The 22,461-nt window shown below is 62.3% G+C and overlaps 1 protein-coding gene and 1 long non-coding RNA gene across 2 annotated transcripts in view; both read right to left on the bottom strand.

The window, feature by feature from the left end:
• The window catches only part of UTP4 (UTP4 small subunit processome component), a 6,170-nt gene extending 4,395 nt beyond the window's left edge, over positions 1 to 1,775 (bottom strand). The window contains exon 1 of the mRNA XM_035337079.1: positions 1,461 to 1,775. Coding sequence (XP_035192970.1) covers positions 1,461 to 1,775 — 315 coding nt within the window. The remainder of the gene's footprint in view (positions 1 to 1,460) is intronic.
• A 1,241-nt stretch (positions 1,776 to 3,016) lies between these two features.
• On the bottom strand, positions 3,017 to 22,344 carry LOC118172731. The gene is made up of 3 exons (XR_004753834.1): positions 22,334 to 22,344; positions 4,044 to 4,050; positions 3,017 to 3,855 (listed from the first exon to the last, which is right to left on the bottom strand). It is a non-coding gene; the product is annotated as an uncharacterized LOC118172731 (long non-coding RNA).
• Between the last annotated feature and the right edge of the window lie 117 nt (positions 22,345 to 22,461).

Here is a 22,461-nt window from a genome sequence, read left to right as displayed (position 1 = left end):
ACGGCATGGCACAGCACGGCACGGCATGGCATGGCTCAGCACGGCATAGCACGGCACAGCACGGCATGGCACAGCACGGCATGGCATTGGCACAGCATGGCACGGCATGGCATGGCACGGCATGGCACGGCATGGCTCAGCACGGCACGGCATGGCACAGCACAGCACAGCATGGCATTGGCACAGCATGGCACGGCACGGCACGGCATGGCACAGCACGGCATTGGCACAGCATGGCACGGCACGGCACAGCACGGCACGGCACGGCACGGGTGGCTTTGTTGGGGTTGTGGTGCTCCCCAGCCTTGCAGGGCAGGAGCGCACTGACCCCACACAAACCCTCGGTCCAGCACGGTGCGGGGCGGCTGGGGCTCAGATTTGCTGTAGGTGCTGGGGGGGGCTCAGGGCTGCAGGACCCCCCGGTACCCTGGTGCAACCCTGCACGTCCCTGCTCCCCCCCCCCAGTCCTGTGGGTGCAGGGCAGCTCCCGGCCCAGGAGCGGGGTGCACGGTGCGCGGCAGGCTTGGGGTGTCCCCCTCGGTGAGGGACCTGTGGGGGCAGCTCTGATGGAGAGGAGTGACCCCACTGCTGGGATGTCCCCAAAAAGAGGTGCCCCCCAGGGCCCTGCAGCCCCAGCCCTAGGATGGGGGCAGCTCTGGTGCAGCTCCCCAGCGCTGCTGAAAAGGCAGTAGGGGGGGGGCAGCACCAGTAGGGCAGGAGCTTGGCAACCCCAGCACCATTTCCCTCTTCTCCACTGGGGAAATCACTCCCATTTGGCTAAAATCACATTTTGGATCTGTTCCAGCCACTGCTTCCAGGGATCTTCTTCCCTGGCCTGCACCTGGGGCTGGTGCCCCTCGATGCCCCTCGATGCCCACGGACACCCCAGGGGCTGGGCGAGTGCCAGCAGCCAGCTCCGCACGGCTGCAGCCAACCCCCCCTCTCCCTTCCAGCTCCCTCCATGGTCTCAGGGGAACCTGCAGCCCCCCGTGCTGCTTCCAGCCCCAAAAGCCCAAGCACTGGCCCTGTGGATCCACACTGGGCACAGCCCCCCCCAGCAAAGGGCTGCTCCATGGGGCTGATGCCCCAAACCCCCCAGGACCCAGGGGCTCCATGGCCCACGTGGTTGTCACCACCCCAAGCAGGCAAGAATGAGCACAGCTGAGAGCACCCAGGGGCTTCACACGGCTCCCAGAAGCATCACACACACACACGGCAGAGGGTTTCTCCGTTTAATCCAACATCCCTGCACCGGTGAGGCCGGTGCTGCCCCGGCCGAGGGGGGCTGGTGAGGCCGCCTGTCCCTGGCACCGCTGCGGTTCCACCACGGCCGGCACCTGCTGCAGGCGGCCCGAGGGCGCAGCAAACCTGTCCCCTCCAGGGAGCAAAATCGCCCGGCACCGGAGCAGGAAAAGTCTCTTCCCGTAGGGGAGCGCTGCCAGCACCTGCTACGGCAGCACCACGATCTTCTTCTCCAGCACCTGCGGGGGGAAGAGGCCGCCCCGCACCGCCTGGCCCAGCTCCTCCAGCGCCAGCTGGGCGTGCAGCACGGTCGCGCCGTCGGGCTCGGCCGCCACCACGTGCTTCAGCAGGCGGTACAGGTCCCGCAGCACGTCCCGCAGCACCTGGGGAGAGCGGAGGGCAGAGCCACGGTCAGCACCCGCCGGAGCCCCGCCGGCACCCAGGACTAGCCCCGTGCAGCGCCCGGCGTGCCCCGGCAGGCGCGGCTGTGCCCCTTCCACCTGGACAGCGCCAGGACGCGGCACCACCACCATCGCCGCGCTGACTCACCGCCCTCCCCTCCCGTGACTCAGTTTCCCCACATGCACGGCACTGCCGGGCCCCTGAACCTGCAGGGATGGGGGAGATGGATGCGAGCTGGGCGACCTGGCAGCAGCCGGGGTGGGCGCAGCGCACGAGGACAGCTACAGACGATGACCGGCATGGCCCTGCTCACCTGCACTGCTGCAGCGCGGAGCCCTGCGAGGGGGCAGCATCCTCAGCCCCTCTGCAGGATGAGGCCCGTGACCAGCCCCAGCTACCCGCCCATGGACTGCAGCACCCCTGCCTGCGGAGGGGCACCCTGGAGCTGCCCGCTGGGGATTCCCGCGGGGAACCGGCTGCTTCCTTCCTAGGAACTGAGTCCCAACACACTGCTGGGAAGTGGGAAGGGAGGTGATGGCCTTGACAAACCTGATCCTTCCCAAGACAAATAATCGATCATCGGGGCCCTCAGGGCAGCTCCCACGGCTTCCCAGAACCTGGCGCTGCCCCACGGCACAGCCCAGCGGGGACCTGCCCCAGGGGATGCACCGCCACGTCCCCCTGCCCCAGGAAGGAGGGCCCTGTGCGGCGGCCCTTCAGTGCGGGGCCACCGGCTGCAGGTCGGGCACAGGGCACGCAGGCAGCAGCCCTGAGCTCCTGCAGGCAGTGCCGGGCAGAGGCTCGGCAGCCTCTGGGCTCGCCAGGACAGACGGACACGGGCTCAGGCTGGGCCATGAGGAAGAGGTGCTCCACGTGGTTCGGGGAAGACAAAGTCATTCACAGCTGCAATGCAGAAACTTCACCGTGCCACACAGCTGTGCCCTGATGTCCCCCGAAATGGGCGCCGTGGCTGGAGGGGCCGGGCAGAGCCCCCCGCACGTGCCCACCCGTGGTGGTGGCCGAGCGCTGGCAGCAGCCCCTGGGTGACAGCCACCCTGCCGAGCTGTCCCCGGGCTCAGCCCCGCGCTGCAGGGCCCGTGAGGAGGGCGCAGCAGGAGCGGGAGCCAGGAGGAAGAGGTGCCAACTGCCAATGGCTTCGGGGGCAGATTCCTGCAAGTGCTGAGGAAGGAGCCAGGCCCTTCCCAGAGCGGGGTGCGCTGAAGAGCAGAGCCCTGAGGAGGACGAGAGCTCGAGAGGAGCGCAGGGAGCTGGGGCGAGCTCAGAGGTAGATGCGGAGCTGTGGCTCGGCCCCCAGCCTCGCGCTCCCCATGGCACAGGAGCTGGGGGGCTTTTTTTAGAGGGTGTGGGGGTGGAGGAACAGAGGAGAAGCTTCGACTTGGGGAAGCAACGAGCCATGGAGGGGAATGCTGGCAGTGACACCGGCAGCGACACCGGCAGCCTTTCCCAAAGCCTCCACAAAGAAACAAAGAGCAGGCGTGCACGGAGCACAAAGCACACACAGGGAAAGCTCCCGCACGGCTGCTCCTGCCGCGGTGCCCTCGCAAGCACCCGTCTGCATGTGTCCCCAGGGCAGGGACCCCGCGAGGGGTCACCCCCAGGCAGTGCACGAGGGCGGGTGGCCACGGGGCCAGCTCGGGCAGAGGGCAAGAGCCAAGCAGTCTGGAGCCACAGCCCCAGGCAGAGGGGCTGCTCCAGTCGTGGCCGTGGCTGCTGCGTGTCTGCGTTCGCAGAGGAACGTGTCAGGGACCAGGCTGTCCCCAAAAGGCTGCGTGCTGGGTCTGAGCTGCAGGGAGGGCGAGAATGGAGGGACAGAGAGGAAAAGGGCAGCTCTGGCTTAAAGAAATAGGAGAGAGAGAAACTGGAACGATTGCAGCAAGGAGCTGGCAGGGCTGTCACCATGCCAGGCTCTCCAAGCTGCTGCCTGCATCGGTGCTGCGAGGATGACTCCGTCCCTGCTGCACCCAGCCCAGCCCTCTCCCGGCCGTTCCCACCAGGAGCAGGACGCACAGCGCCCGCCTGCACCAGCATCAGCAGTAATTTAGGCAGAGGAAGCCTGCAGCTGCTCAGGTAATTATAGCTCAGTTAATTTTCTCCTAACTCCCTGCAGCTGCCGCACATGCCGGAGCCCCAAGGCCAGCCTGGGGTGACCGCAGGCGTCACCACGCGGGGACACGTCCCGAGCACTCGCTGCTACAGGGGCCGTGGGAGGTGACCCACCTCGGTAGCCTTCTCGCTGAGCCCCCGCAGCAGCAGCACCACCACGTGCACGGCGGCTCGGCGCACCTCCGCCTCGGGGTCCGTCTTGGCGATGGCCGTCACACAGGAGGTCACCTGCGAGGACAGCACGGGGAGGACATCAGCAGGGTGGGTGCCACCACCCACAGCCTGCCCTTAGGCAGGGGCTCAGAGTCCCCATCAGGGGACGCGGGGTGACCTGGCAGGGACGGCGTGGGGCTCTGGCACTCGGCTACGTGCGGGGAGGTCCCGCTCGGCATGGAGGCAGCCGCAGCCCCACGTGGGCTGAGGCCGGGGGATGGAAACCCCTCCTGGCACCTCCGTCCTTCGGAAACGCCGCTCTGCACCTGCTGCCGGACTCCCGCCGTGCTGCCCTGATGTCCCTGGGGCTGGAGCAGCAGAGCCCAAAGGCAGCTCACCCGGAGCCGGGGCAGTTTGCCTGGGGAAGCCCAGGGCACCACCACGGCCAGCAGCTGCAGCGCAGAGCGGTGCTGAGCAGCGTCCTCAGGAAAGGATTTCATCATCAGTAATTACGCACAAAGGCTTTCCCTGCGCCAGGACGGGGATGTGTCCCTGTGCCCTTCTCCTGCCAGCCCTGCAGCTGCAGCCACGCTGTCTGCTCAGCGCCTCGCGAGCCCTGTGTCCCTCTGCAACACTGCAGAGCGCCCAAGCAGGGGGTGGACTTCTGCAGCAAAAAGCGTGAGGCTGCAAGTCCTGCAGAGCCAGCGGTGGCAGCGATGCCGGGTGCAGCAGCTGATGCTGGCGCTGCTCTGCCTGCAGGGCTGTGACCCTCAGCACGGCAGCTGGGAAGCGAGCGGGGCGAGGGGACAGCGGCTGCACCGCGAGCACGAGCAGGTGAGGGAGGCAGTGCTGGCCCCGCCGCAAAGCTCGCCTTCATCTGAGGGCACCGAGCCCAGCCGAGGCTGCAGAGTGCTCCTGGTGTCACAGTGTCCTTAAAAGCCCACACAGGAACGCCGCTGCCACGGGGCCGTGCCTCCCTCGAGCAGCGGTGCTCAAAGCCAGGTGCACCTCCCTGCCAGGGGCTGCGCGCTGCGCGGACGTCTTTGAGAGCTTCAAAAAAAAGCAGAGTTGAAGGAACCTAATTAAACACCCAGTGACAGCAGGAAGAATTAGCAGAGCTAGCGCGTTCCCGAAATAGCTGCATGTGTGGTGCATTGGCATCTCGTCAAACGCTGTCATTACCCCATTGATGCGTGAGCAGCAGCAAGAGGGAACCCAGGGAGAAAAGCCGGAGAGCCGCGCCGATGCTGCTGCCTCCCCTCCAGCCCGGAACCTCGCCAGCTGCCCACCCCAGCACGGCGGTGAGGGTTTGCTGCTCGCAGCTCCCCAGACGTGCAAGCCCTCGTGGCAGCCGCTGGGCATGGTGCTCGCCGGCTGAGAGGATGCAGGTCGGCCCCGTCGGAGCCCAGGCTGCAGCTCCCACACCCGATGCCGTGCTCCTCGCCCCGCTGCAACATCCACAGCCCGACCAGAGCCCCGGGCCCCAGGCTGGGTGCTGGACACCCGGACAGCCAGGGCAGAAACGTGCCCAAAGCTTGGCTGCCCCTCGCAGGAGCGCAGCTGGGGCACCTCCGTGTGTCCCCACCCCGGGCACTCACCCGGGTGAGGGCTGAGCACCGCTGCCGTGGCGCTCACGTGGGCGCCGAGTGCTCCCCGTCGGTAGTAGTGTGAAGGATAAATGAGGTTTCATTAAGGGGGAGGAGGTGCCTTTGGCAGGTACAAAATATGTCTTGAGGTCTTCTGCTGCAGGGAAGCGAGGATGGGCGGAGCAGATCCCGCCGCGCTTCCTTGGGGCTGTCTATCACTTCCCATCACTGAGACATTTTTAGCTGTTTATAAAGCTCTCAGCCCTGAAAACCAGCCCTACGCTTTCCCAAGCGTTTGCTTCAGACTGAATGACTTTTTTACACTCGAATATCTGCAAGCATCATTCACGTCCTCTCCCAGAGTAAGCCGTGAAAGAAACCGTGCTGCTGTGCCCCCAGCAGCGACCCTGCCGGCAGCTGACGAAGCAGCCTCGTTAACCAGAGCCAGCCCCGCTACGGCACAGCTGGGGGCTCCCAAAGGGGCTTTGGGGGCTTTGGTGCCATGCCAAGCACCCGTCCCCACCGCCTGCCCCAAAAAGACCTTGGCCCAGGCCCCCCAGGTGGCACAGCCCGGGACTTTGTGCCCAGCCAGAGCATCCCTGTCCCCACGGCCCCCAGCCACAGGCAGTGGCAGGAGGGAAGGTGACGGCGGCTGTCGGGGGGGGTCGGTACCTCCTGGATGATGGAGCCCAGCTGGAAGCCGAGCCTCTGGCACAGCTCCCCCAGGTTGGAGAGGCTGCTGGCACGCAGCACGCTGTCCGGGTCCCGGGAGCCCCGCAGGAAGGCGTGGATCAGGGGCTCTCGGTACTTGACCACCATGTCCCCTGCAAGAGAGAGCACAGCGGTCACGGCGATGCCGGGCAGGTGGCACAGCACGGCCGGCTGGGAGGAGACCCCAGAGGGCACCAGGGCTCGCTCCCAGCACAGCCATGAGACAGAAGCTGGGCAGCTGCATGCAACATCTGGAGCACAATGCAGCCGGATCCCTCACGGTGACCCCCTGCGCTGCTGGGGACAAGGCACACGGGCATCCCCGCTGCGGGGAGGGTGAGGGTCGTGTCACGCGTCCCCGAGCAAAGATCTTTGTCTGGGGCCGCCTGGTGCATCACGTATTCCCTCAGTCCTCTGTTGGGCCTTTCAGGTAGGTGACGTGCTACAAATAAACAACCCGAAGTGCGAAGGCCCAAATTCTCACATCATTCAGCGCCCAGAGCCCAGAGCCAATTAGCGCAGGCAGGCAGCGGGGATGTGTGAGCCAGCTAATTAGAGCTGCGTGTGCGCAGGCAGTGACCTGCATGCACAATTACCCCGCGCACGAGGACACCCGGGTCCTGCACGACCCAAACGCCAGCCTGAAGAGCTCCCGATGTGGAGGCACCCTCCTGCAGAAGCTGATCCCCCACAGCACGGGCTGCCGGACAAAGGATAACCTGGGGAGGTGTTCGTGAGGGGTGAGCGGGGCGAGAAAAGCTCCAGGGATCGCTCGGATCTCACTTGCCGCAAGTGAGACAAACGCCCCAGTGGGGAAAGGGGAACGGTGGCCTGGGCACTTGGAGCAGATTTAATGGGTTTGCAGCAAAAGCCCATAGGAACGATGCAAATTCCTCATGGATCCCGCGAGGGGGGAGAGCTTCGCCCTTCCCCAGCCCTGGTGGGGCCGGGGCTGTAGCGCGGCGCGGGGCAGCCACGCACGGCCCCCGCTGTGTTGGGTTTCAGAGCCCCGTGCGCTCCTGTCCTCGTCCTGGCGCTGAGCAGATCCCAACTTGTCCTCAGCTCTCTCCTGCCAGGTGCCAGAAACAAAAATGCTTCCTCGTGGGGCTGACAAGGACCCCGCTGGTGGCAGGGAACCGTGCGCGGCTCCTGCAGGGCTCTGGGAGGAGCATCCTCGGCTCTGCTCCAGCAGGAGGGCAGCAGGGCAGGGATCGTTTCCCCACCGCTGCCTTCACCAGCCCTGCCCGCAGCCAGGGGCTCAGGCAAGGAGCAAGGCAGCAAGCAGGACAGCTCTGAACCACAAGGGTGCTGCTGTACAGAGCGAAGCGTCTCTGGAAGCACCAGATAAGTCCTTTGTCTGGAATACCGAAGCTTTGCAACAAAAACAACTCGGTGCAGCGTGTTCTATAAATACGCAGGCGCGCCAGGACACGCCGCAGCCGCTGCCCGCAGCAAAGGCTCCGCAGCGGGGAGGAGAGCCCCCGCAGGGACTGTGCCCACCCTCCTGCTGCCAGCACCCCCGGGAGCCCCACCACGTCCCGTGCCCGTGCTCGGTCCCGCAGGGAGGCTGCTCGGGGCTGGCCCAGCACCGCTAAGCCCTGGCACGAAGCTGGACCAAAGGGCACGGGGCTGCGTTGGGGATGGGCACGGCCGCGGCGCTCAGCGCCAGGGCTCGGCCCTGCCACGTGCAAACCCCGAGCGTGCCCCTCGCCCGTCCCTCCCCTCGGGGCTCCACTCGTGGACGACGCAGCCTTCCGTCCGCTCCTCCTCACACCTCGGCTCAGCACCTGAAATCCTGGCCGAGAGCCTGCCCGGCCATCCCCGTACCTGCAAGCACAGCTCCCGCCCGCCTGGGAGGCGAGAGGAGGTGTCGTTAAAGGATAAAGCGCCTTTGAAGGATCCAAACTACCGAGGAGCTGAATAAAACACTGACACACTGCAGTGCAATTATGTTATTATCTTTAAAGAAAGGGCCCTTTGCCAATTGCTGCTCATGCCTAGAGCCAAGAGACTTTTCCCGCAGCGAGGAGGGAGGACGGGGGAGCTGCTGCCAGGGGCGCAGCAGAGCAGGAGCTGCCACACTCCCTGGGGCAGGGCTTGGAGCAGGGCGGTCACCCAAGGGGTCTGTGGGGACCCTCGAGGTGGCAGTGCAGTGGTGACCCCGCTCTGCAGCCGTGTGGCAGGCGGGGAGCCACCACGGGCAGAGGTCTGTCTGCTGACACAAATGCCCAGCACCACAGAGGGTGCAGCATGTGAACCCCCCGTCCCCGTCCCAGGGACCAAGACGTGACCGAGGCAGCACCAACCCCTACGGGACGCACCACAAGGAGCTGCCCCTGCAGCCACAGGACCCGGGCAGCCCGAGTGGCCACGCTGCAGGGACTGTGGGGCCGGCCCACGATGCTGAACTGCAGCCGGTGCGGTGCGGGGAGCACGCACGGGGAGTGCTGGAGCCCTGGCCAAGAGCTGCTATGAGCAGCCCAGCGCTGCCCCGTCACTCCTCGGCATGCAGGAGACGTGCACAGATGTTTCCCCATCTGGAACAGCTGCTGCCTTAACACCAAGTTAAGCTCAACGTGCCTCGAGCGCAGCCGGAGCCAGGAAGCATGGAGCTGGTCGCTGTCGCCCAGCCAGGCAGCACAGCACCGCGCGCCCTGCTCCTGTTCCACCGCCGTGTCCCCGAGCCCACGCCGACCCCGCACACGGCAGCGATTCCCCAGATGGGAGGATTTCTCTTCCCTTTTTATTTGAAGCAGCACTGCGGGGCACACAGTCACCATCCTGCCTCAACAAGCCGTGCTGCCGCTGTCCCAGGCAGCTGGGCTGTGCTGGGCGACGCAGCGCGCTGCATCCCGCGCGGATGGGGACCGAGGGTGATGCCCGAGCTGCCACCCCAGGGGAGCAGAGCAGGGGAGGGACGGGGCGCAGCACACAGCGCTTTGTTGGGCCGTGCCTGCTGCGCCCAGGGAGCCTTTTTGCACAGCACGACTGTTACAGACAATACACTGTGGTTACCTGCACGAAGGCTGGGCAGGTTGCTCCTTGCCACCTGGTTTCCAGGAAAGGGTGGCACAGAGCTGCCCCTGGTGGGAACAATGCAAGGGCTGGATGCCAAGCTGGGGGGCCTGGCTGCAGGACCAGGGCTCTTTGTGCTCCTCTCAAGCCCAAGCGAGATCAGACACTGAACAGAGGGTGCACAGGCCAGGAGGACCGGCTGCCACGCGCTGCCTGCTGCCCTTGGAGGGCTCAGCTCAGCCCCTTGGGATGGGGAGAGCGGCTCCCTCCTTCCCTTGGTGCCCTGGAAACACCAAATGCCTGCTCTCGTCAGCCTTGCCTCTACCAGGAGAAGCACGAGGCGTTTTAGGACATGTCCCAACAGCAGCTGCCGGAAAGGCCTCGTACAGCTTTCATCCCTCAGCCCTGCATGTCCAGGCGCTTCCCGGCGTCCTCTGAACCCAGCGAGGGCTGCTGAGGGTGAGGGGGGCCGGCTGCGGGATCCGCGCCCCCGCTCCTGCCCCTGGGCTTCAGCTGGAAAGCTGCCGGGTGGCGGGGCAGGATCCCTGCTCCCATGGGGCCAGTCCCCCCACGCAGGGCGAAGCCTGGAAGGCCCCGGGATCCGGCTCCCGTCTGCCCCGCAGGCGGGCGGATGGGGTTTTCCAGGGAATCGCGGGCCCTTGTGCAACACACTCGAGCCCCGGGCTTGGTTTTCCCGGCAGCGTTTTCCGGCTCACCTCTTTGCCCCAGCACCGCTCACGTCCCTGCGCCGTGGGGGTCCCCTCAGCCTCACCCTGCCCACGGGGGGCTTGGCCCCATCTGCTCACACCCCCATGATCCCGAGTGGGCACGGCAGGAACCCGCAGCCCAGCAAAGCCTGGGCTTTCACTGGCCTTCGTCTCCAAAACACCCCAACACAACCCCGTGCCCAGGCACCACTCACCCAGCGCCCGGGTCACGCGCATCAGCACCTCGCCCAGCTTCATCCTGCTCACGGCAGCCGGGGCGTCCTCGGTGCCCGTAGCGGGGTGCCCGTAGCGGGCCAGCAGGGTGGGCAGGATCTGCTCCGGGTACTCGCTGGACAGCAGGGCAACGCCTGGAGGTAAAAGGGGAGAGAAAATACAGGTCAGGATCGGACAGGAGGATGGCACGTACATGGACAGCACTCTGCATCACGTCCCTAACAGGGAAATGGTGGTGGTTTGCATCATGACCCGACTCCAGCAGCAGCTTCGGGTCAGACACGGGCTCACGGGTCTCACCTGTGCTCGGTGAGGGCTGTGCTGCACTCGCTGGGCCCCGCGTTACAGCGAGCAGCGGCACGCACTGACAGCGGGTCCAGCTCCACGGTGCCAGTGCCAGAGCTCCTCACTGGGCAGGAGGGAGAGGGAAAAACTCTGGGATTGCTCTCTCAGAAAGGCAAGGACCCAAAATCCATTACAGGTGACACGGCGATGGCCAGGAAGGGGATTAGGCGTTCCAGCAGAGGCAGGAAGCCAAGCGGTGTCCGTGCCATTAGAGCCGGTGTGACAGCCAGCTCACCGGGGACACCGCTCCCCGAAGGGCTGGCGGGCACCACGCTGGGGCTGATCCATCCCCCGGGTGTCAAAACCCAACTGACAGGGCCATGGGGGGAACCGGCACGCACAGACCCCAGCTGCCCCCTCCGGCTCCCTGACGCGCTTTCGGAAAGGCGGAGGACATCATGGCACAGGGGTTCGCTTGTTTTGAGGGCGTAATTGGGGGAAATTACCCCAAATCCTCCCGTTGCTCGCTCAGTACTGCCGAGTTTCAGGCAGCAGGATAAAAATTAATCCCGGCTGAAAATTAATCCTGCACAAACGAGCGTCGCTCCCCGCCTGCTCAGTCAAACACATCACGTAGCCCCTCCGTGCAAAGCCAAACCGCCAAGGTATCTAGCATGGTCTGGGGTTGGACGCCAGTCTCAGAGATAAATTATTTAACAGTTGGCAGCAGGTGTCCACTAATTACTGCTGGTTAATATTCATTGACCTGGTGTCTACATAACGAGCCAGACATCACACGCTGGGAGACGCCACCATGGCACTGGTGGGGTGCAGCTCCCGGGCAGCTCGCTGGCTCCAGCAGAGCGTGGGTGCCGTTTCTGGAGGCTGGAGGGGTCCCTGCTCGCACCTCCTGCCAGGGCTCCGCCAGCTCCAGGGCTCCCAGACCTGGGAACGTTTCTGGCTGGGGCACCGGGGTGGCAAAAGGCAGCCGCTCTCCAGGGAAATGCAAGTGGCAGAGCGCTGCCCCGGCTGTGCCAAGCGCTGAGTCAGTGCAAGGGCTGAGGGAGGACGGATCCAGCTCTCCCCTGCCCTCCAGGAGCATTCACCTCCAACCCAGTTCCCCAGTTATCGCTCAGCACCCGGTGTGGGTTACCATCCACAAGCCCGGGCGCATCCACAGGGGCAGCGACCTCTCCCCTGGCATCACCCCGCACGCGCCCGGTGCTGCGGCTCCCGTCTGCGGTGGCCACGTCCCAACAGCGGCACGAGGTGCTGGAGGGGAGCCCTGGTGGAGCTGGAGCCCCCCGGAGCAGCCTCTCCTGCTACCCTCGGGCCCCACGTGCGGCACGGCACAGCTCGGCTTGGCACGGCACGGCACAGCTTGGCACGACACAGCTCGGCACGGCACAGCTCGGCACGGCACAGCTCGGCAGCCCGAGCAGCACACACGGGTGACTCACCACCACAGGGAACTGCGTCAGGGTTAATCACAACTGTAGCAGGGCTGCGAAACATGGAGGCAGCTGCACGCTGTATATTAATCACTCGGGGAATATTTCAGCGTGCATTTCTATTTCACCTGCAGGGCAAGGACAAACCCGTCCCACTCAAGACCGTACAGGTAGAGAGAGGGAAGCATATTGATCAGCTCGTTTTCCAGCTGGGTATGAAGGTTTCCTACTCAAGAGCTGCACACAGGGCAGACACCGGGGACAGTGCTTCCTCGCCCTCTCCCCAGCTCCCTAAAACCAAGCCCCGGTGCTGGCCACCAGCTCTGCGGTCCTCCAGGGGAACCCCCGTCCCCTCGAAGAGCTTCCTCTGCCATTTGGCAGCCCTAAAATAATTGCTTGCTCTGCAGGGGTCTCCCAAGAGCTCCAGTTACACTTTGGGCTGCTGGAACACCTTCCCTCGGAATTACTTCTGCTTTCTTACATGCCCACAGGAGACAGCCCGATAGGCACGGGCAGTCCGTTGTGCAGGACGCCCGAGCCCTGCCCGGATTCAGAGGCAGCTGCATGCAAATTGCTGCAGCCAGCCCGGTGCCACACGCACCGGGAAGGGGATGAGCTGACGTGCTGGAGCAGGAGAAGTCCCACGCATTTCCTGGGAAGCGGGCAAGCGGCAGCACTGGGAGCCCCAGCAGCAGGGGTGAACAGCCCGCCCGGGGGGGCAGAGCCCATTCCCAATCCCCACCCTCCCAGTTTCACCAAAGTCACCGCTGGGAACCGAGCAGCGAGCTAAAATGTCTAAAGATCTTTGGGTTGCAGCCAGGCTGTGGGGTAAATGAAGCTGGTTTTTGCTCCACTTTCCCATAGGCACAGGGCTGTGTGGGAGCGGGGTTAAGGGGCTGGCTCCTAACACAGCCCTCGCCCAGCCGTGCTCACGCAGCCCCCGGGAGATCAGGGCTGGGGCACGGTGACCAGCTCCCGGGTGTCACTGGCTGGGGGACGCCCCAAGCTGTGAACCCGCACGGGGCACCCTCGCCTCCGCACCGGGGATGCACGCTTGTGGTCTGTGCGCATTAGCAGTTAAATCGGGCAGTAAATTAACTAATTACCCATTGAGTAAGCACAAGGAGTGCTTTGGATCAACGAGGCCCACCACGCTGCGTGGCAGGCAGGCACATCGCTGCTGACAGCGGGGCTCGGGGGCACGGTGCTCAGCGGGGGCACAGCACCCTGCAGGGCCCGGGGCCACGCAGCCGTCGGGTCAGGCACTGCTCACCTTGAATGGCAGAAAGGTACACAAAGGAGTCCTCGTGCTGCACGTTTTCTAGGAAAACCTGTAAGGATCAAGAGAGGGGTTATTACCAGCAGCCTCTGAGGACAGGAGAGGGGCACTGCCAGCCCCACGGGTTTCATCCCCAGCTCCACGCCGCTGTCACAGGGATGGTGACAGCGCGGGGTCCGGTACCTGGAGGATTTTTTCCTGCATCTGCAGTGCCTCCGGGTCCCTCTGCGATATCAGGCTGGAAAGAGCACGCACAGCAGCTGCCCGGACAGGGACCTGGGGGTCGTAGGCTGATAAGAGGAGCTCCTGGAGCTGAGCTGGGGCCGGGCTCTCGGTGCTTGGGGCTGCAGCAGGACCCGCGGCACCGGGCTCTTTGTGCACGCTCTGCTCTTCACCCTCCTTGGGAGCCGAGGGGTGGCTGCGGCCACGGCCAAGCTGTGTTGGTGCCCCAGCAGCCCCGGGACTTTGGCAGGGGGCTGTGACGGGGGGGCTTGCAGGGCTCCCCGCTCCTGTCCTGCTCGGCCCAAGCTTTTTCCCCATCAAGGTCTCAGCAGCGGTGCCAACTGTCTGGGCAGAGAAGGCGCCGTGAGTGCAGATGGCGATGCGCAGGTCCGCGGCCAGCTCCTGGATGACGGGGTCGGGATGGGTGCGGGACACCTCCTCCAGCAAGGGCAGCAGGCGCTTCAGGACGGCGAAGTCACTCGACTTCAGCTGCGGGGAGGAGAGGAGCAGGGCTGGCGTGATCGCAGCGGGAGGCTTCCTCTGGCACGGGGCCGCTCCCTCGTGCCAGGAGCAGGAGAAATACTCCGGGATTAGAGCTGTGGTGAGGCAGGGGAACTGTATGGCACTGATGGCCAAACACCACAAGCCCCTGTGGGGCAGGGGGAGCATGGAGCGGGCAGGAGCAGGACTGCAGGAACACCCAGGGCTGCCCCAGCAGTACCAGCTGCTGCAGGGCACCCTTCTGCTGAGCACCCCACAGCCAGGTCGGCGGAGCATCACATCTCGGGGCACACAACAGGGTAAGGGCCCATCTGTGCGGCTCTGCCCAGGCTCGGCGTGCTTGCCAAGTGCAAATTCCAGGTTAGCAGTAAGGTATCAATCGCAGCGCTGCCCCTGTCCGCTCCTGCCTCAATAGGCTCATTGTGAAGAGCTCCAACAACAGGGAGACCTCATTTGGGAAATAAAAGGCTTTGTGCACTACGAAGGAGCACGGGAGCTTTCTGGGTTGAGGACAGGCAGTGTGTGTCAGGGGAGAAGGTGGGGAAGAAGCAGACTGGGGCAGGCAGCCAAGGCTGCAGGAACTCCCAAGGGCACCTCCTCGTGCCCCGGCGCAGAGCCTCTGGCCTCGAGCACCCCAAACACCATGACTGCGGAGCCACAAGCACCTTGCAAAGGCAGAGGCACTTAGCCCTGACGTTAATCCCCACATTAAACCCAGCAGCAAGGTGTGGGAGGAGCAGGTGGGGATGGCAGCAGCACGGAGGACCTCGCTGCCCTGCAGGATCCCACAGGATCCCCGAGGGAAGCACCCCGCAGGGCGGCTGCACCCCACGGTGGGGGCAGTTCCTGCCCTAACCTGGGTTTGGGATTTAATTGCTAGGTCCCAGGAGCAAAATCTGGGCAGCTAAGGCCTGAAAAGCGACGCTTTCCCAGAGGTTTCAGGGGAGCATTTGGATGATTATGTAAAACCCACTTGGCCATTCAAAACCAAGCAGCTCTGCAGCCTCTCCTGCTGCTTCCAGCACCAGCTGCCCCCGGGCAGCCTTTTGCATTCGATCTGTGGGCCCGGTGCAGTTGCTTCATTAACAAGGCGAGGGAGGGGGGGCATTAACGCTGCTCTGCACCCACCATGGCAGGGGCTGGGCTGCCGGGACCAGGACCTGAAGCTGCTCCAGGTCCCAGGCTGTGCATTTCCATGCAGGACCAGTGGACCACGGGGTGCTGGGGCACTGTGGTGGTGGGAGCAGCGCCCAGCCGTGCCCAGCAGCCCCAGCCCCGCTGCTCAGCCCCAGGCGCAGCCCCTCCAGCCCCACGCTGAGCCCCCGATTCAGCCCCAGGCCTGTGCGTGAAAAGGCACCACTGAGGGCAAGCCCCAGCAACGCCCCGAGCTGGCACCTGATAGGGAACTTTGCACCTCCTCTCCCTGCACATCAACTGCTACAATACGGTCATTAATTACATGAGAACTGGTCATTAATTACATGGGAAATGGCAGTTTCTGCTGCTTTAATTGAGGGACACTGATTGTTATCTCCTCGTTTGTGAATGTACCACACTTCTCTTCCTTTCTTTCTTTTTTAACTGTCTCTCTTCCCAGTGCTGGGCATTCGGCACACAAGACACAATAAATTATCTTTTCCTATTAATGGCTGAATTTTCCTTTGGGCATGAAGCAACTGAGTGCTCAGTGATGTAACCAGAAGAGATTTCACAGCACTAGGACACATTGTCACTCTCCAATGGCATTTAGCTGACACTGTGCAACTGAGCGAGCGCTGCTGTTCTGGAGGATCTTCAAGAACGGCACAGCCTCCGTGGAGAGGCTCAGCACGCTTTGGAGGTGGAGCTCATGAATGTATGGGGTGCAGGAGGTGGTATGTAAGAGCCTGCTGCTCTGTCATTGCCTTCTCAAAGCAGATTTTGGATTACGAATGAATTAGCCAACATGTTGTGAGCTAGCAGAGCTTTTCTCTGCTGCCTTCTGCACTGAAGCACTTCTGTCCGAGGCAGCACCGTCTCTGTGAGCTGGTGGCACGCCAAGATTTCAGGACCTCTGGGCAGCAGGACGTGGAGCCCACCCAGCCCGGTGACAGCCACCAGATCCCACGGCCAGCCCAGCAGCCGCGGGCACGCCTGCGGGGCTCACAAAGAGTTTTCCACCTCACCGCCTCCTCCTCCTCCTCCTCCTCCTCGCTGGGAGGGTGCAGCCTTCTGTGTCTGGCTGCTTTGTTATTGGGAACACATGGCATTGTCAAGAGAGCTTGATTAAAGGGACAAAACAAACGGGAGGAAGTGGCTTGTGAATGCCAGCGGGAACCAGAGCAGCACACGCGTGTGCAGGCAGGCCGGCGCTTCCCAAAGAGATAACTGGGACCAGAGAGCGCGGCCGTGGAGCCCGGCCCTCACGTCAAGAGGGCTCTGGCGAGCCTGTGGGGAAGGCACCCTTGGCTGTGCTCCCAGGAACAATACAATAAGTGTACACCAACACGCTGCGGCTGGGCGGGACACCCAGACCCGGGAGTACCCGGACCCCCTGGGCCCCATGGGGACGGTGCTGCCTCCCCCAGCCCCACAATGAAGCCCCCTGGCCCCGAGGCTTGCCCGGTGCCCGCTCACCTGCACGGCTCCGCCGAGCGCGGCGGCCACCAGCCCCATGGCCATGCTCAGCGTCTGCGCCTCCACCGCCGTGCCACAGCCCCGCGCCAGGCTGACGCACGCCCGCTGCAGCGTGGCGGCCACGAACTCCTCCACCTGCCAGCGGATGGGAGAGAGGTTAGGAAGGAAGGAAGGAAGGAAGGAGATGCCCTGAGCAGCCCACCGAGAGCTGCTGTGGATCCCTGGGCCGTCACAAGGACTGTCCCTGCGGCAGGGACACGGCAATGCCAGCCCTGCTGGGGAGCCCTGGGGAGCTGGGGGCAGCTGGGACCCCGCTGGAGCCCAGCTGGGAATGCAGTGAGGGTGCAGGACAACATGGTGGTGGTGATGGAGCTCCCGAAACGCTGCCTGCCCCCGGGGCATTAACAAGGAGAGGCTGATGTTCCTGGCAGCAAACCCCACACCTTGCTGTCTAAAGCGGCAAGGAGGTACTGGGGAGCTGAGCTGCAGGGGGACAGTGCCCAAGCCAGGAGCCCCCCTTCCCTCCCCGTGCAGCCCTGCCATCTGAGGGAGAAAAGCAGTGTTTGTGAAACATAACACCTAAAATCCAAAGCTAACATCCGCTCCCCGAGCCACAGCAGACAAAGCTGAACCAGGAAGGTGCTGACAGCCCGGGCCCCTACCTCAGGGCTGTACGAGCCCACGTGTTCCCCCTGCACCTCCCTGCAGCCCTGGGACAAGCTGGTCGGGAAAGCAAGGTCGCATAGGAGGCACGTTGGGAAGCAGAGGGCAAAGATGTTGCTCAGAGGGAGCAAAGGGGATGGTGGCAACCAGGGGAAAACACAGAGGGTCCCTACAAGATTGTGCTGGAGAAAGGTTTGGGCTCGAAAAACTGAATTAGGCAATAGCAGCAGAAGATAAAGACCAGGCAGCTCTGGGAAAGCATCGGCTCTGCCGACTGCCATCATGGACCAAAGTCACCAGCAGCACCAGGCACAGCAGGAAGACATGGAGCTGAGCAGGGATTATCACGGCTCAGATAAACTTCATCCTAACAAAATAACGCCTGCCAGCACCCCTCCGCAAGCCCCCCAGGCCAGCACAGCGTCGACACCCACAGGCACCAAGAGCATTTGGGCATTCACAGCCAAACCCCTTTGCTGACAAGCTCTGCAGGACTCCCAGCAATTACCCCAGTTTGCCAGCTCAAAGGGCTCCCCGAATGCAGGAAGACAAAGGCAGGGATCAGGCTCCACGTGCTCCCCGGGCAGCCCACCCTCGACACAGGCCCCTCGCTGCGTGTGCGTGTACCACAGTTTGTCATTTCCTCAGAACTTTGCTTCCAAGCCAGTAACGATCCCGCCTAGCTGGCTTTGGCCTGCCTGACACTTGGCACCAAGATCTTTGATCCCACAGGCTTCCTGTGTTTCTAATGGAGCTTGAAATTAATACTTCTTTCCCTCCACTCCTTTGTCTGCTCACTGCACTGGCGAGCGCTGCTCTGGGCCAGCTCACTCAGCGTGGCAGGAGCCGGGCACTCATTCGTGGTGGGAAAGGAATGAATAGCGGTCATTGCCACTTCACATGCTTGTTGCGAAATAAGAGGAACCTTTTGGACCAGCTCCTCTTCTGGAAAACAAAGCAAAAGGTCCTATTGCACCAGCTCCCCACGCTTCCAGCTTCCTGCCATCACTTAAGGCACCGCAGGCAAGAGGGCTGACTGCTGCCAGCTTCATGAAACGCCCCCCGACCGCAGCAGAGAGCAGGGGACTGGCTGCGAGGGGCTGCGGAAAGGGCACAGGTACTTCCTGGACTAATAAGGCCAGAAAAAAAAAAAAGTGACATTAAACAGCAAGAGTGCAGAGTAAAAACAAGCATCAGAGCAGCTCCTCTCACAAAACAGTGACACGCAAGCTGAATGGGTTGAAATCACACTTGATGTAAAAACAGAAACAACACAACAACCAGTAGGTAGTGGATACCAAAAATCAAAGAAACGCTAGATATTAGTGGTTTTTATTCCGTATACACAGAATAAAAAGCTTGAAAGATAAAACTCTGAGTGGTGTTTCTGTCTCATTCAGCACAAGAGCGTACTGCAACACCAAGGAAATCGAGTGAATCTCGTAAAACTCAACTGTGAGCAGGAAAATGTAGATAAAATATATCGTGCAGCTGAGGAGGTCCACAGCTGCTGCCGCTCCTTGGCTCAGGCTTCACGCAGACAGCTCCTGCTTGTTCCACCCGTTATACACACACACGCTGCAGAGTGGCTGCAGCAAGAACAAACCCCCTGGAGGAACCGTGTGCTGCAGAAAATGCTTAAAAACACAGCTATGCAGATGCTTGTTTAAACCTGAGGGATCGCTCCTTGAAATATGACCCCTGGTGTTTACTTGCAGGCTGAAGTATAATGGCTTTTTTGTCTGCCTTTTTTCCTTTGTGTGTGTGTGTTTCGTTTTACACCAGACACACTAGACCCCAAAATTCAGCAAAATCCTTCCCCATTTCCCACTCCTGACTTTTGGACCTGGGCAGCAGAGCCAGACCCGCTGGTGACCATCGGTGTCACTGCGCTGCCACTGCAGAGCACGGCACAAGATGCCACTGTCCCAAAGGGAAACATGAGAAAACCTGTGCAAGAAGTGACCTGCTTTGCTTCAGCAAGTAACTAGCACAACCAGGTCACTGAGTTAAAAAGAAGAGGATGAGGAAGTTAAACATGCAAAGCAGCCGGTGAACACAGCACTGCCCTCAGTGCACAGCAAAGACGGCCAGGTGCAGGACAGGAATTCCCTTCAGTGCTGCTGCAGCGTGGGCTCAGGGGTGACAGAGGCAGCACACGTTAACAATCCTGCTTGGTGCCAGGTTCAGCAAGCCCTTGAAATTACAGTGTCTAATAAATTTTGCAGCTATGCCAGCCCTGTTGATATTGCACAGGATGGTGTCTTTCAGACACTCACAACTGACTTAAGCTGCTTTTCCTGAGGATGTTCTGGTTTTCTCCAGCTGTTTCTTGGTGTACCTGGAGCCCAGTGGCACAGAGCACCACCATGCACCCCAGCTGCTGCTCCCCATGGGCTTTGCCGTGACCCACCTGAGCAATGTCTGTGAACACGGTGTCCGAGACACTCTCACACAGCGTGGCCACGAGCTGCAGCACCAGAAGCTTCCTCCTCTGCCTGTCGTGGAGCTGCTCCAGCTCCAGCAGACCCCCTCCAGCTGGGGCACCAGGGCTCACCTCTGCCTTGTCTTCTGCAGCCACGTGCGTCAGCGCCTGCCAGGAAGGAAGCACAGGGAGGCACCGGTTGGGCACAGCAAATCAGTTCCAGGGTCACCACAGCCACCACGCTATCGATGCTGCAGGGGCCACCTCCTTCCCCTTGGGCCAACAGCCCTGTGTGCAGCACATCCACATCACCTGCACCTCCCGTCTGCAGCGGAGTGCTCCACCGTGCCGTGCCCGCTGCTCCCAGTAACACAAGTGATGCTCGGTCCCCTTTGCCAGCTGCCACACAGCCTGTCCCAGGGAAACCATTCCCACCTCACCTTCAGGCAGCGGATGAAGAAGTCTCCAGCCAGGCCGCTCTTCTGGCAGTGAGACAGCAGCTCCACTACGCTCTCCACGTAGCACTGCTCCGAGGAAACCTTCTGGTAAAGGGCCTCATCTTCATCACTGAAACAAGTCACCGTGTCACCGCCACACACACACTCAAGAGCCTCTCCCGGGCTGGCTCTGGACAGCCATGCAGCAAGGTAAAATCCTGCTGCTGCCTCCTGCTAAAATCCCTCGTCCCCAGAGCTGCCCCTGGCTCCTGGCCCGGCAGCACCCAACAGCTCTGCGGCTCCTGCTGCCCCTCTGCCCGGGGGAACATTCAGCACACACTGTCCTGCAGACACCACCCCAAGGGGCACCCAGAGGGTCCCATCGCCCTTGGCACCCTCTCTCCAGGCAGACCCCAGGGTTTCAGGGCTCTGCAGGGGGGCAGGCTCCCAGCTCCCAGCAGCAGCCTGCACAGCACAGCCAGAAATTGGGAGCCTGGAGGCAGCTGAGCCAAGCTATTGCTCAGTTAATTTGGTCTACATGATCAAGGACTCAGCTTATTAATTAACCTGCATTCATTTAAGAAATAACTAACAGAAACCATCAGCACAAAACACACGTTCAGTCCACCCATGCTATCCTAGCACTAGCTAATTCATGCAGCAGTCATAACCATAAAAGCAGGGCAGACAGAGGCAGAAGCATGGCCATTAAGGAATAATTTTAAATTACATTCAGTTTAACCAGTGCAAACCCCAGGGCAGACCTTCTTCTAATTCAGGTCAGGAATAGATGGAAATGAAACCAGAATGAGTGTATTTGTACGGGGTTTTGTTACGCTGGGAAGGAAATGGGTGCCCGCAGCTCCTGACGCACCCATGCAGAGAACACTGCTGGGCCGGAGCCGTGTGCTCTGCCTGCTGGATGGTGCTGGGCTGTGCTCGTAACGTGCCAAATAACGTAGCTGCCTCTCTTTAAATCAAACACCTTGCTGCTGAACAGTGCTAGGTTGCACGGCTGGAGCCTAATGGCTGTAGTTTGTTTCCCACAGGGCCACGCACTGCTTCTACTAGCAGAGGCCATCTGCAAGAGCAGGAGGGGGGTTCAGTGCCTGGCTCGGGTACTTTGGCACCGCCAAGTCCTTGCTGCAACGGTGCCACCTGTGCCCGAGGGATTCCACCCGCTCCACGCAGTTGCTGTTGGCCCAGAGACAGCCCCTGGCTGGAGGCAGAACCTGCGTTCGGGGAGCACTGGGACTGGCGGTGTGTGTCCTGTCCCCAGACAGTCAGTCCCCAGGGTGACGCCTGGGGACCGACCCCGCGCCCGCTGTGCTCCAGCAGCTCTCACCTGAGGGGCTCCTCCACCGCAACCACGGCGCCTCCCTCGCTGCCCACGCGGAAGCAGCACCGCGGGTGGAGGCGGCGCACGCTGCCCTCCAGCCCCGTGCAGCCCTCCAGCACGGACAGCGACGTCTCCCTGTCCGACTTCTCCAGGAACCACAGCAGGACCTCCTGGCACGGGGAGCTGGCAGGAGAGAGACATCAACAGTGACCTTGCTCTGCCCGCTGGAGCCCTCTGCGCAGTGCCGCAGTGTGACAGCGCGGCCCAGGGAGAGGGGACAGACACAAACGCTCCGCAGTGACCACGGACACGCCGTGGGATGCTCTGGGCTGAGAGCTCCAGCTAGCTGAAGGCGTTTGTGTCAGGTCAGAAGGAGCTGAGCAGAACAGCCTGTCCTTCTAGCGTCCACAGATGGAAGGAGCTGGGTCCTTCGAGACTGCAGCCCAGAGAGGAAGGGAGCGCTCTGCGTGAGCAGCGTGTTTGTGCAAGGACCGCCGCTTGCACGCAGCCTCGGTACGCGGTGCCTGACGCTTCGTGCCGATCTGACAAAGCACAGAGCTGTCAGCCGTGCCAAAAGAAAGAGGAAGGAGACGGGGAGCACTGTAAGGTGGCATGGAAACCCCTGCCAAGGAACGACGCAGGTTAATGAGATCGAGCAGCAGAGCTGTGCCAGGGGTCTGGGAACTTGAACACTTCCAGGCAGCTGTGGTTTTTGTTACCCCTGCCAAATTCCTTTGTCAAGAGAGAAGCGAGCAGTGACTGTGCTCACTCAGCAGCAGTGTTAACTTGGCGTGTTCTAAGAACGTGCCCCAGTGTTCACTGCTCCTTGAAGTGATTCACCAGGTCGTTAATAATAGCACAGACCTTTTAGGGGAAACCTCCAGCACCCACGCGCCAGTAACACCAAGGCATTAATACAAACCCACCGGGAGCGTATGTACCAGGCTGGCCCGAACTCAGGGCAGCCCAGGGAAAGGAGAACAGGGAGAGGACGGTCACACCTGGGCACCACTGTCGCTGCCACCACGACTGATGCACATAACGCTCAGTATCGTGTCAGTCGTGGGGG

The sequence above is a fragment of the Oxyura jamaicensis genome, chromosome 11, assembly GCF_011077185.1.
Source record: "Oxyura jamaicensis isolate SHBP4307 breed ruddy duck chromosome 11, BPBGC_Ojam_1.0, whole genome shotgun sequence".
NCBI classification, from domain to species: domain Eukaryota; kingdom Metazoa; phylum Chordata; class Aves; order Anseriformes; family Anatidae; genus Oxyura; species Oxyura jamaicensis.
Note: the sequence above shows the minus strand (reverse complement) of the source record. Positions and strands in the feature narration are given on the sequence as shown.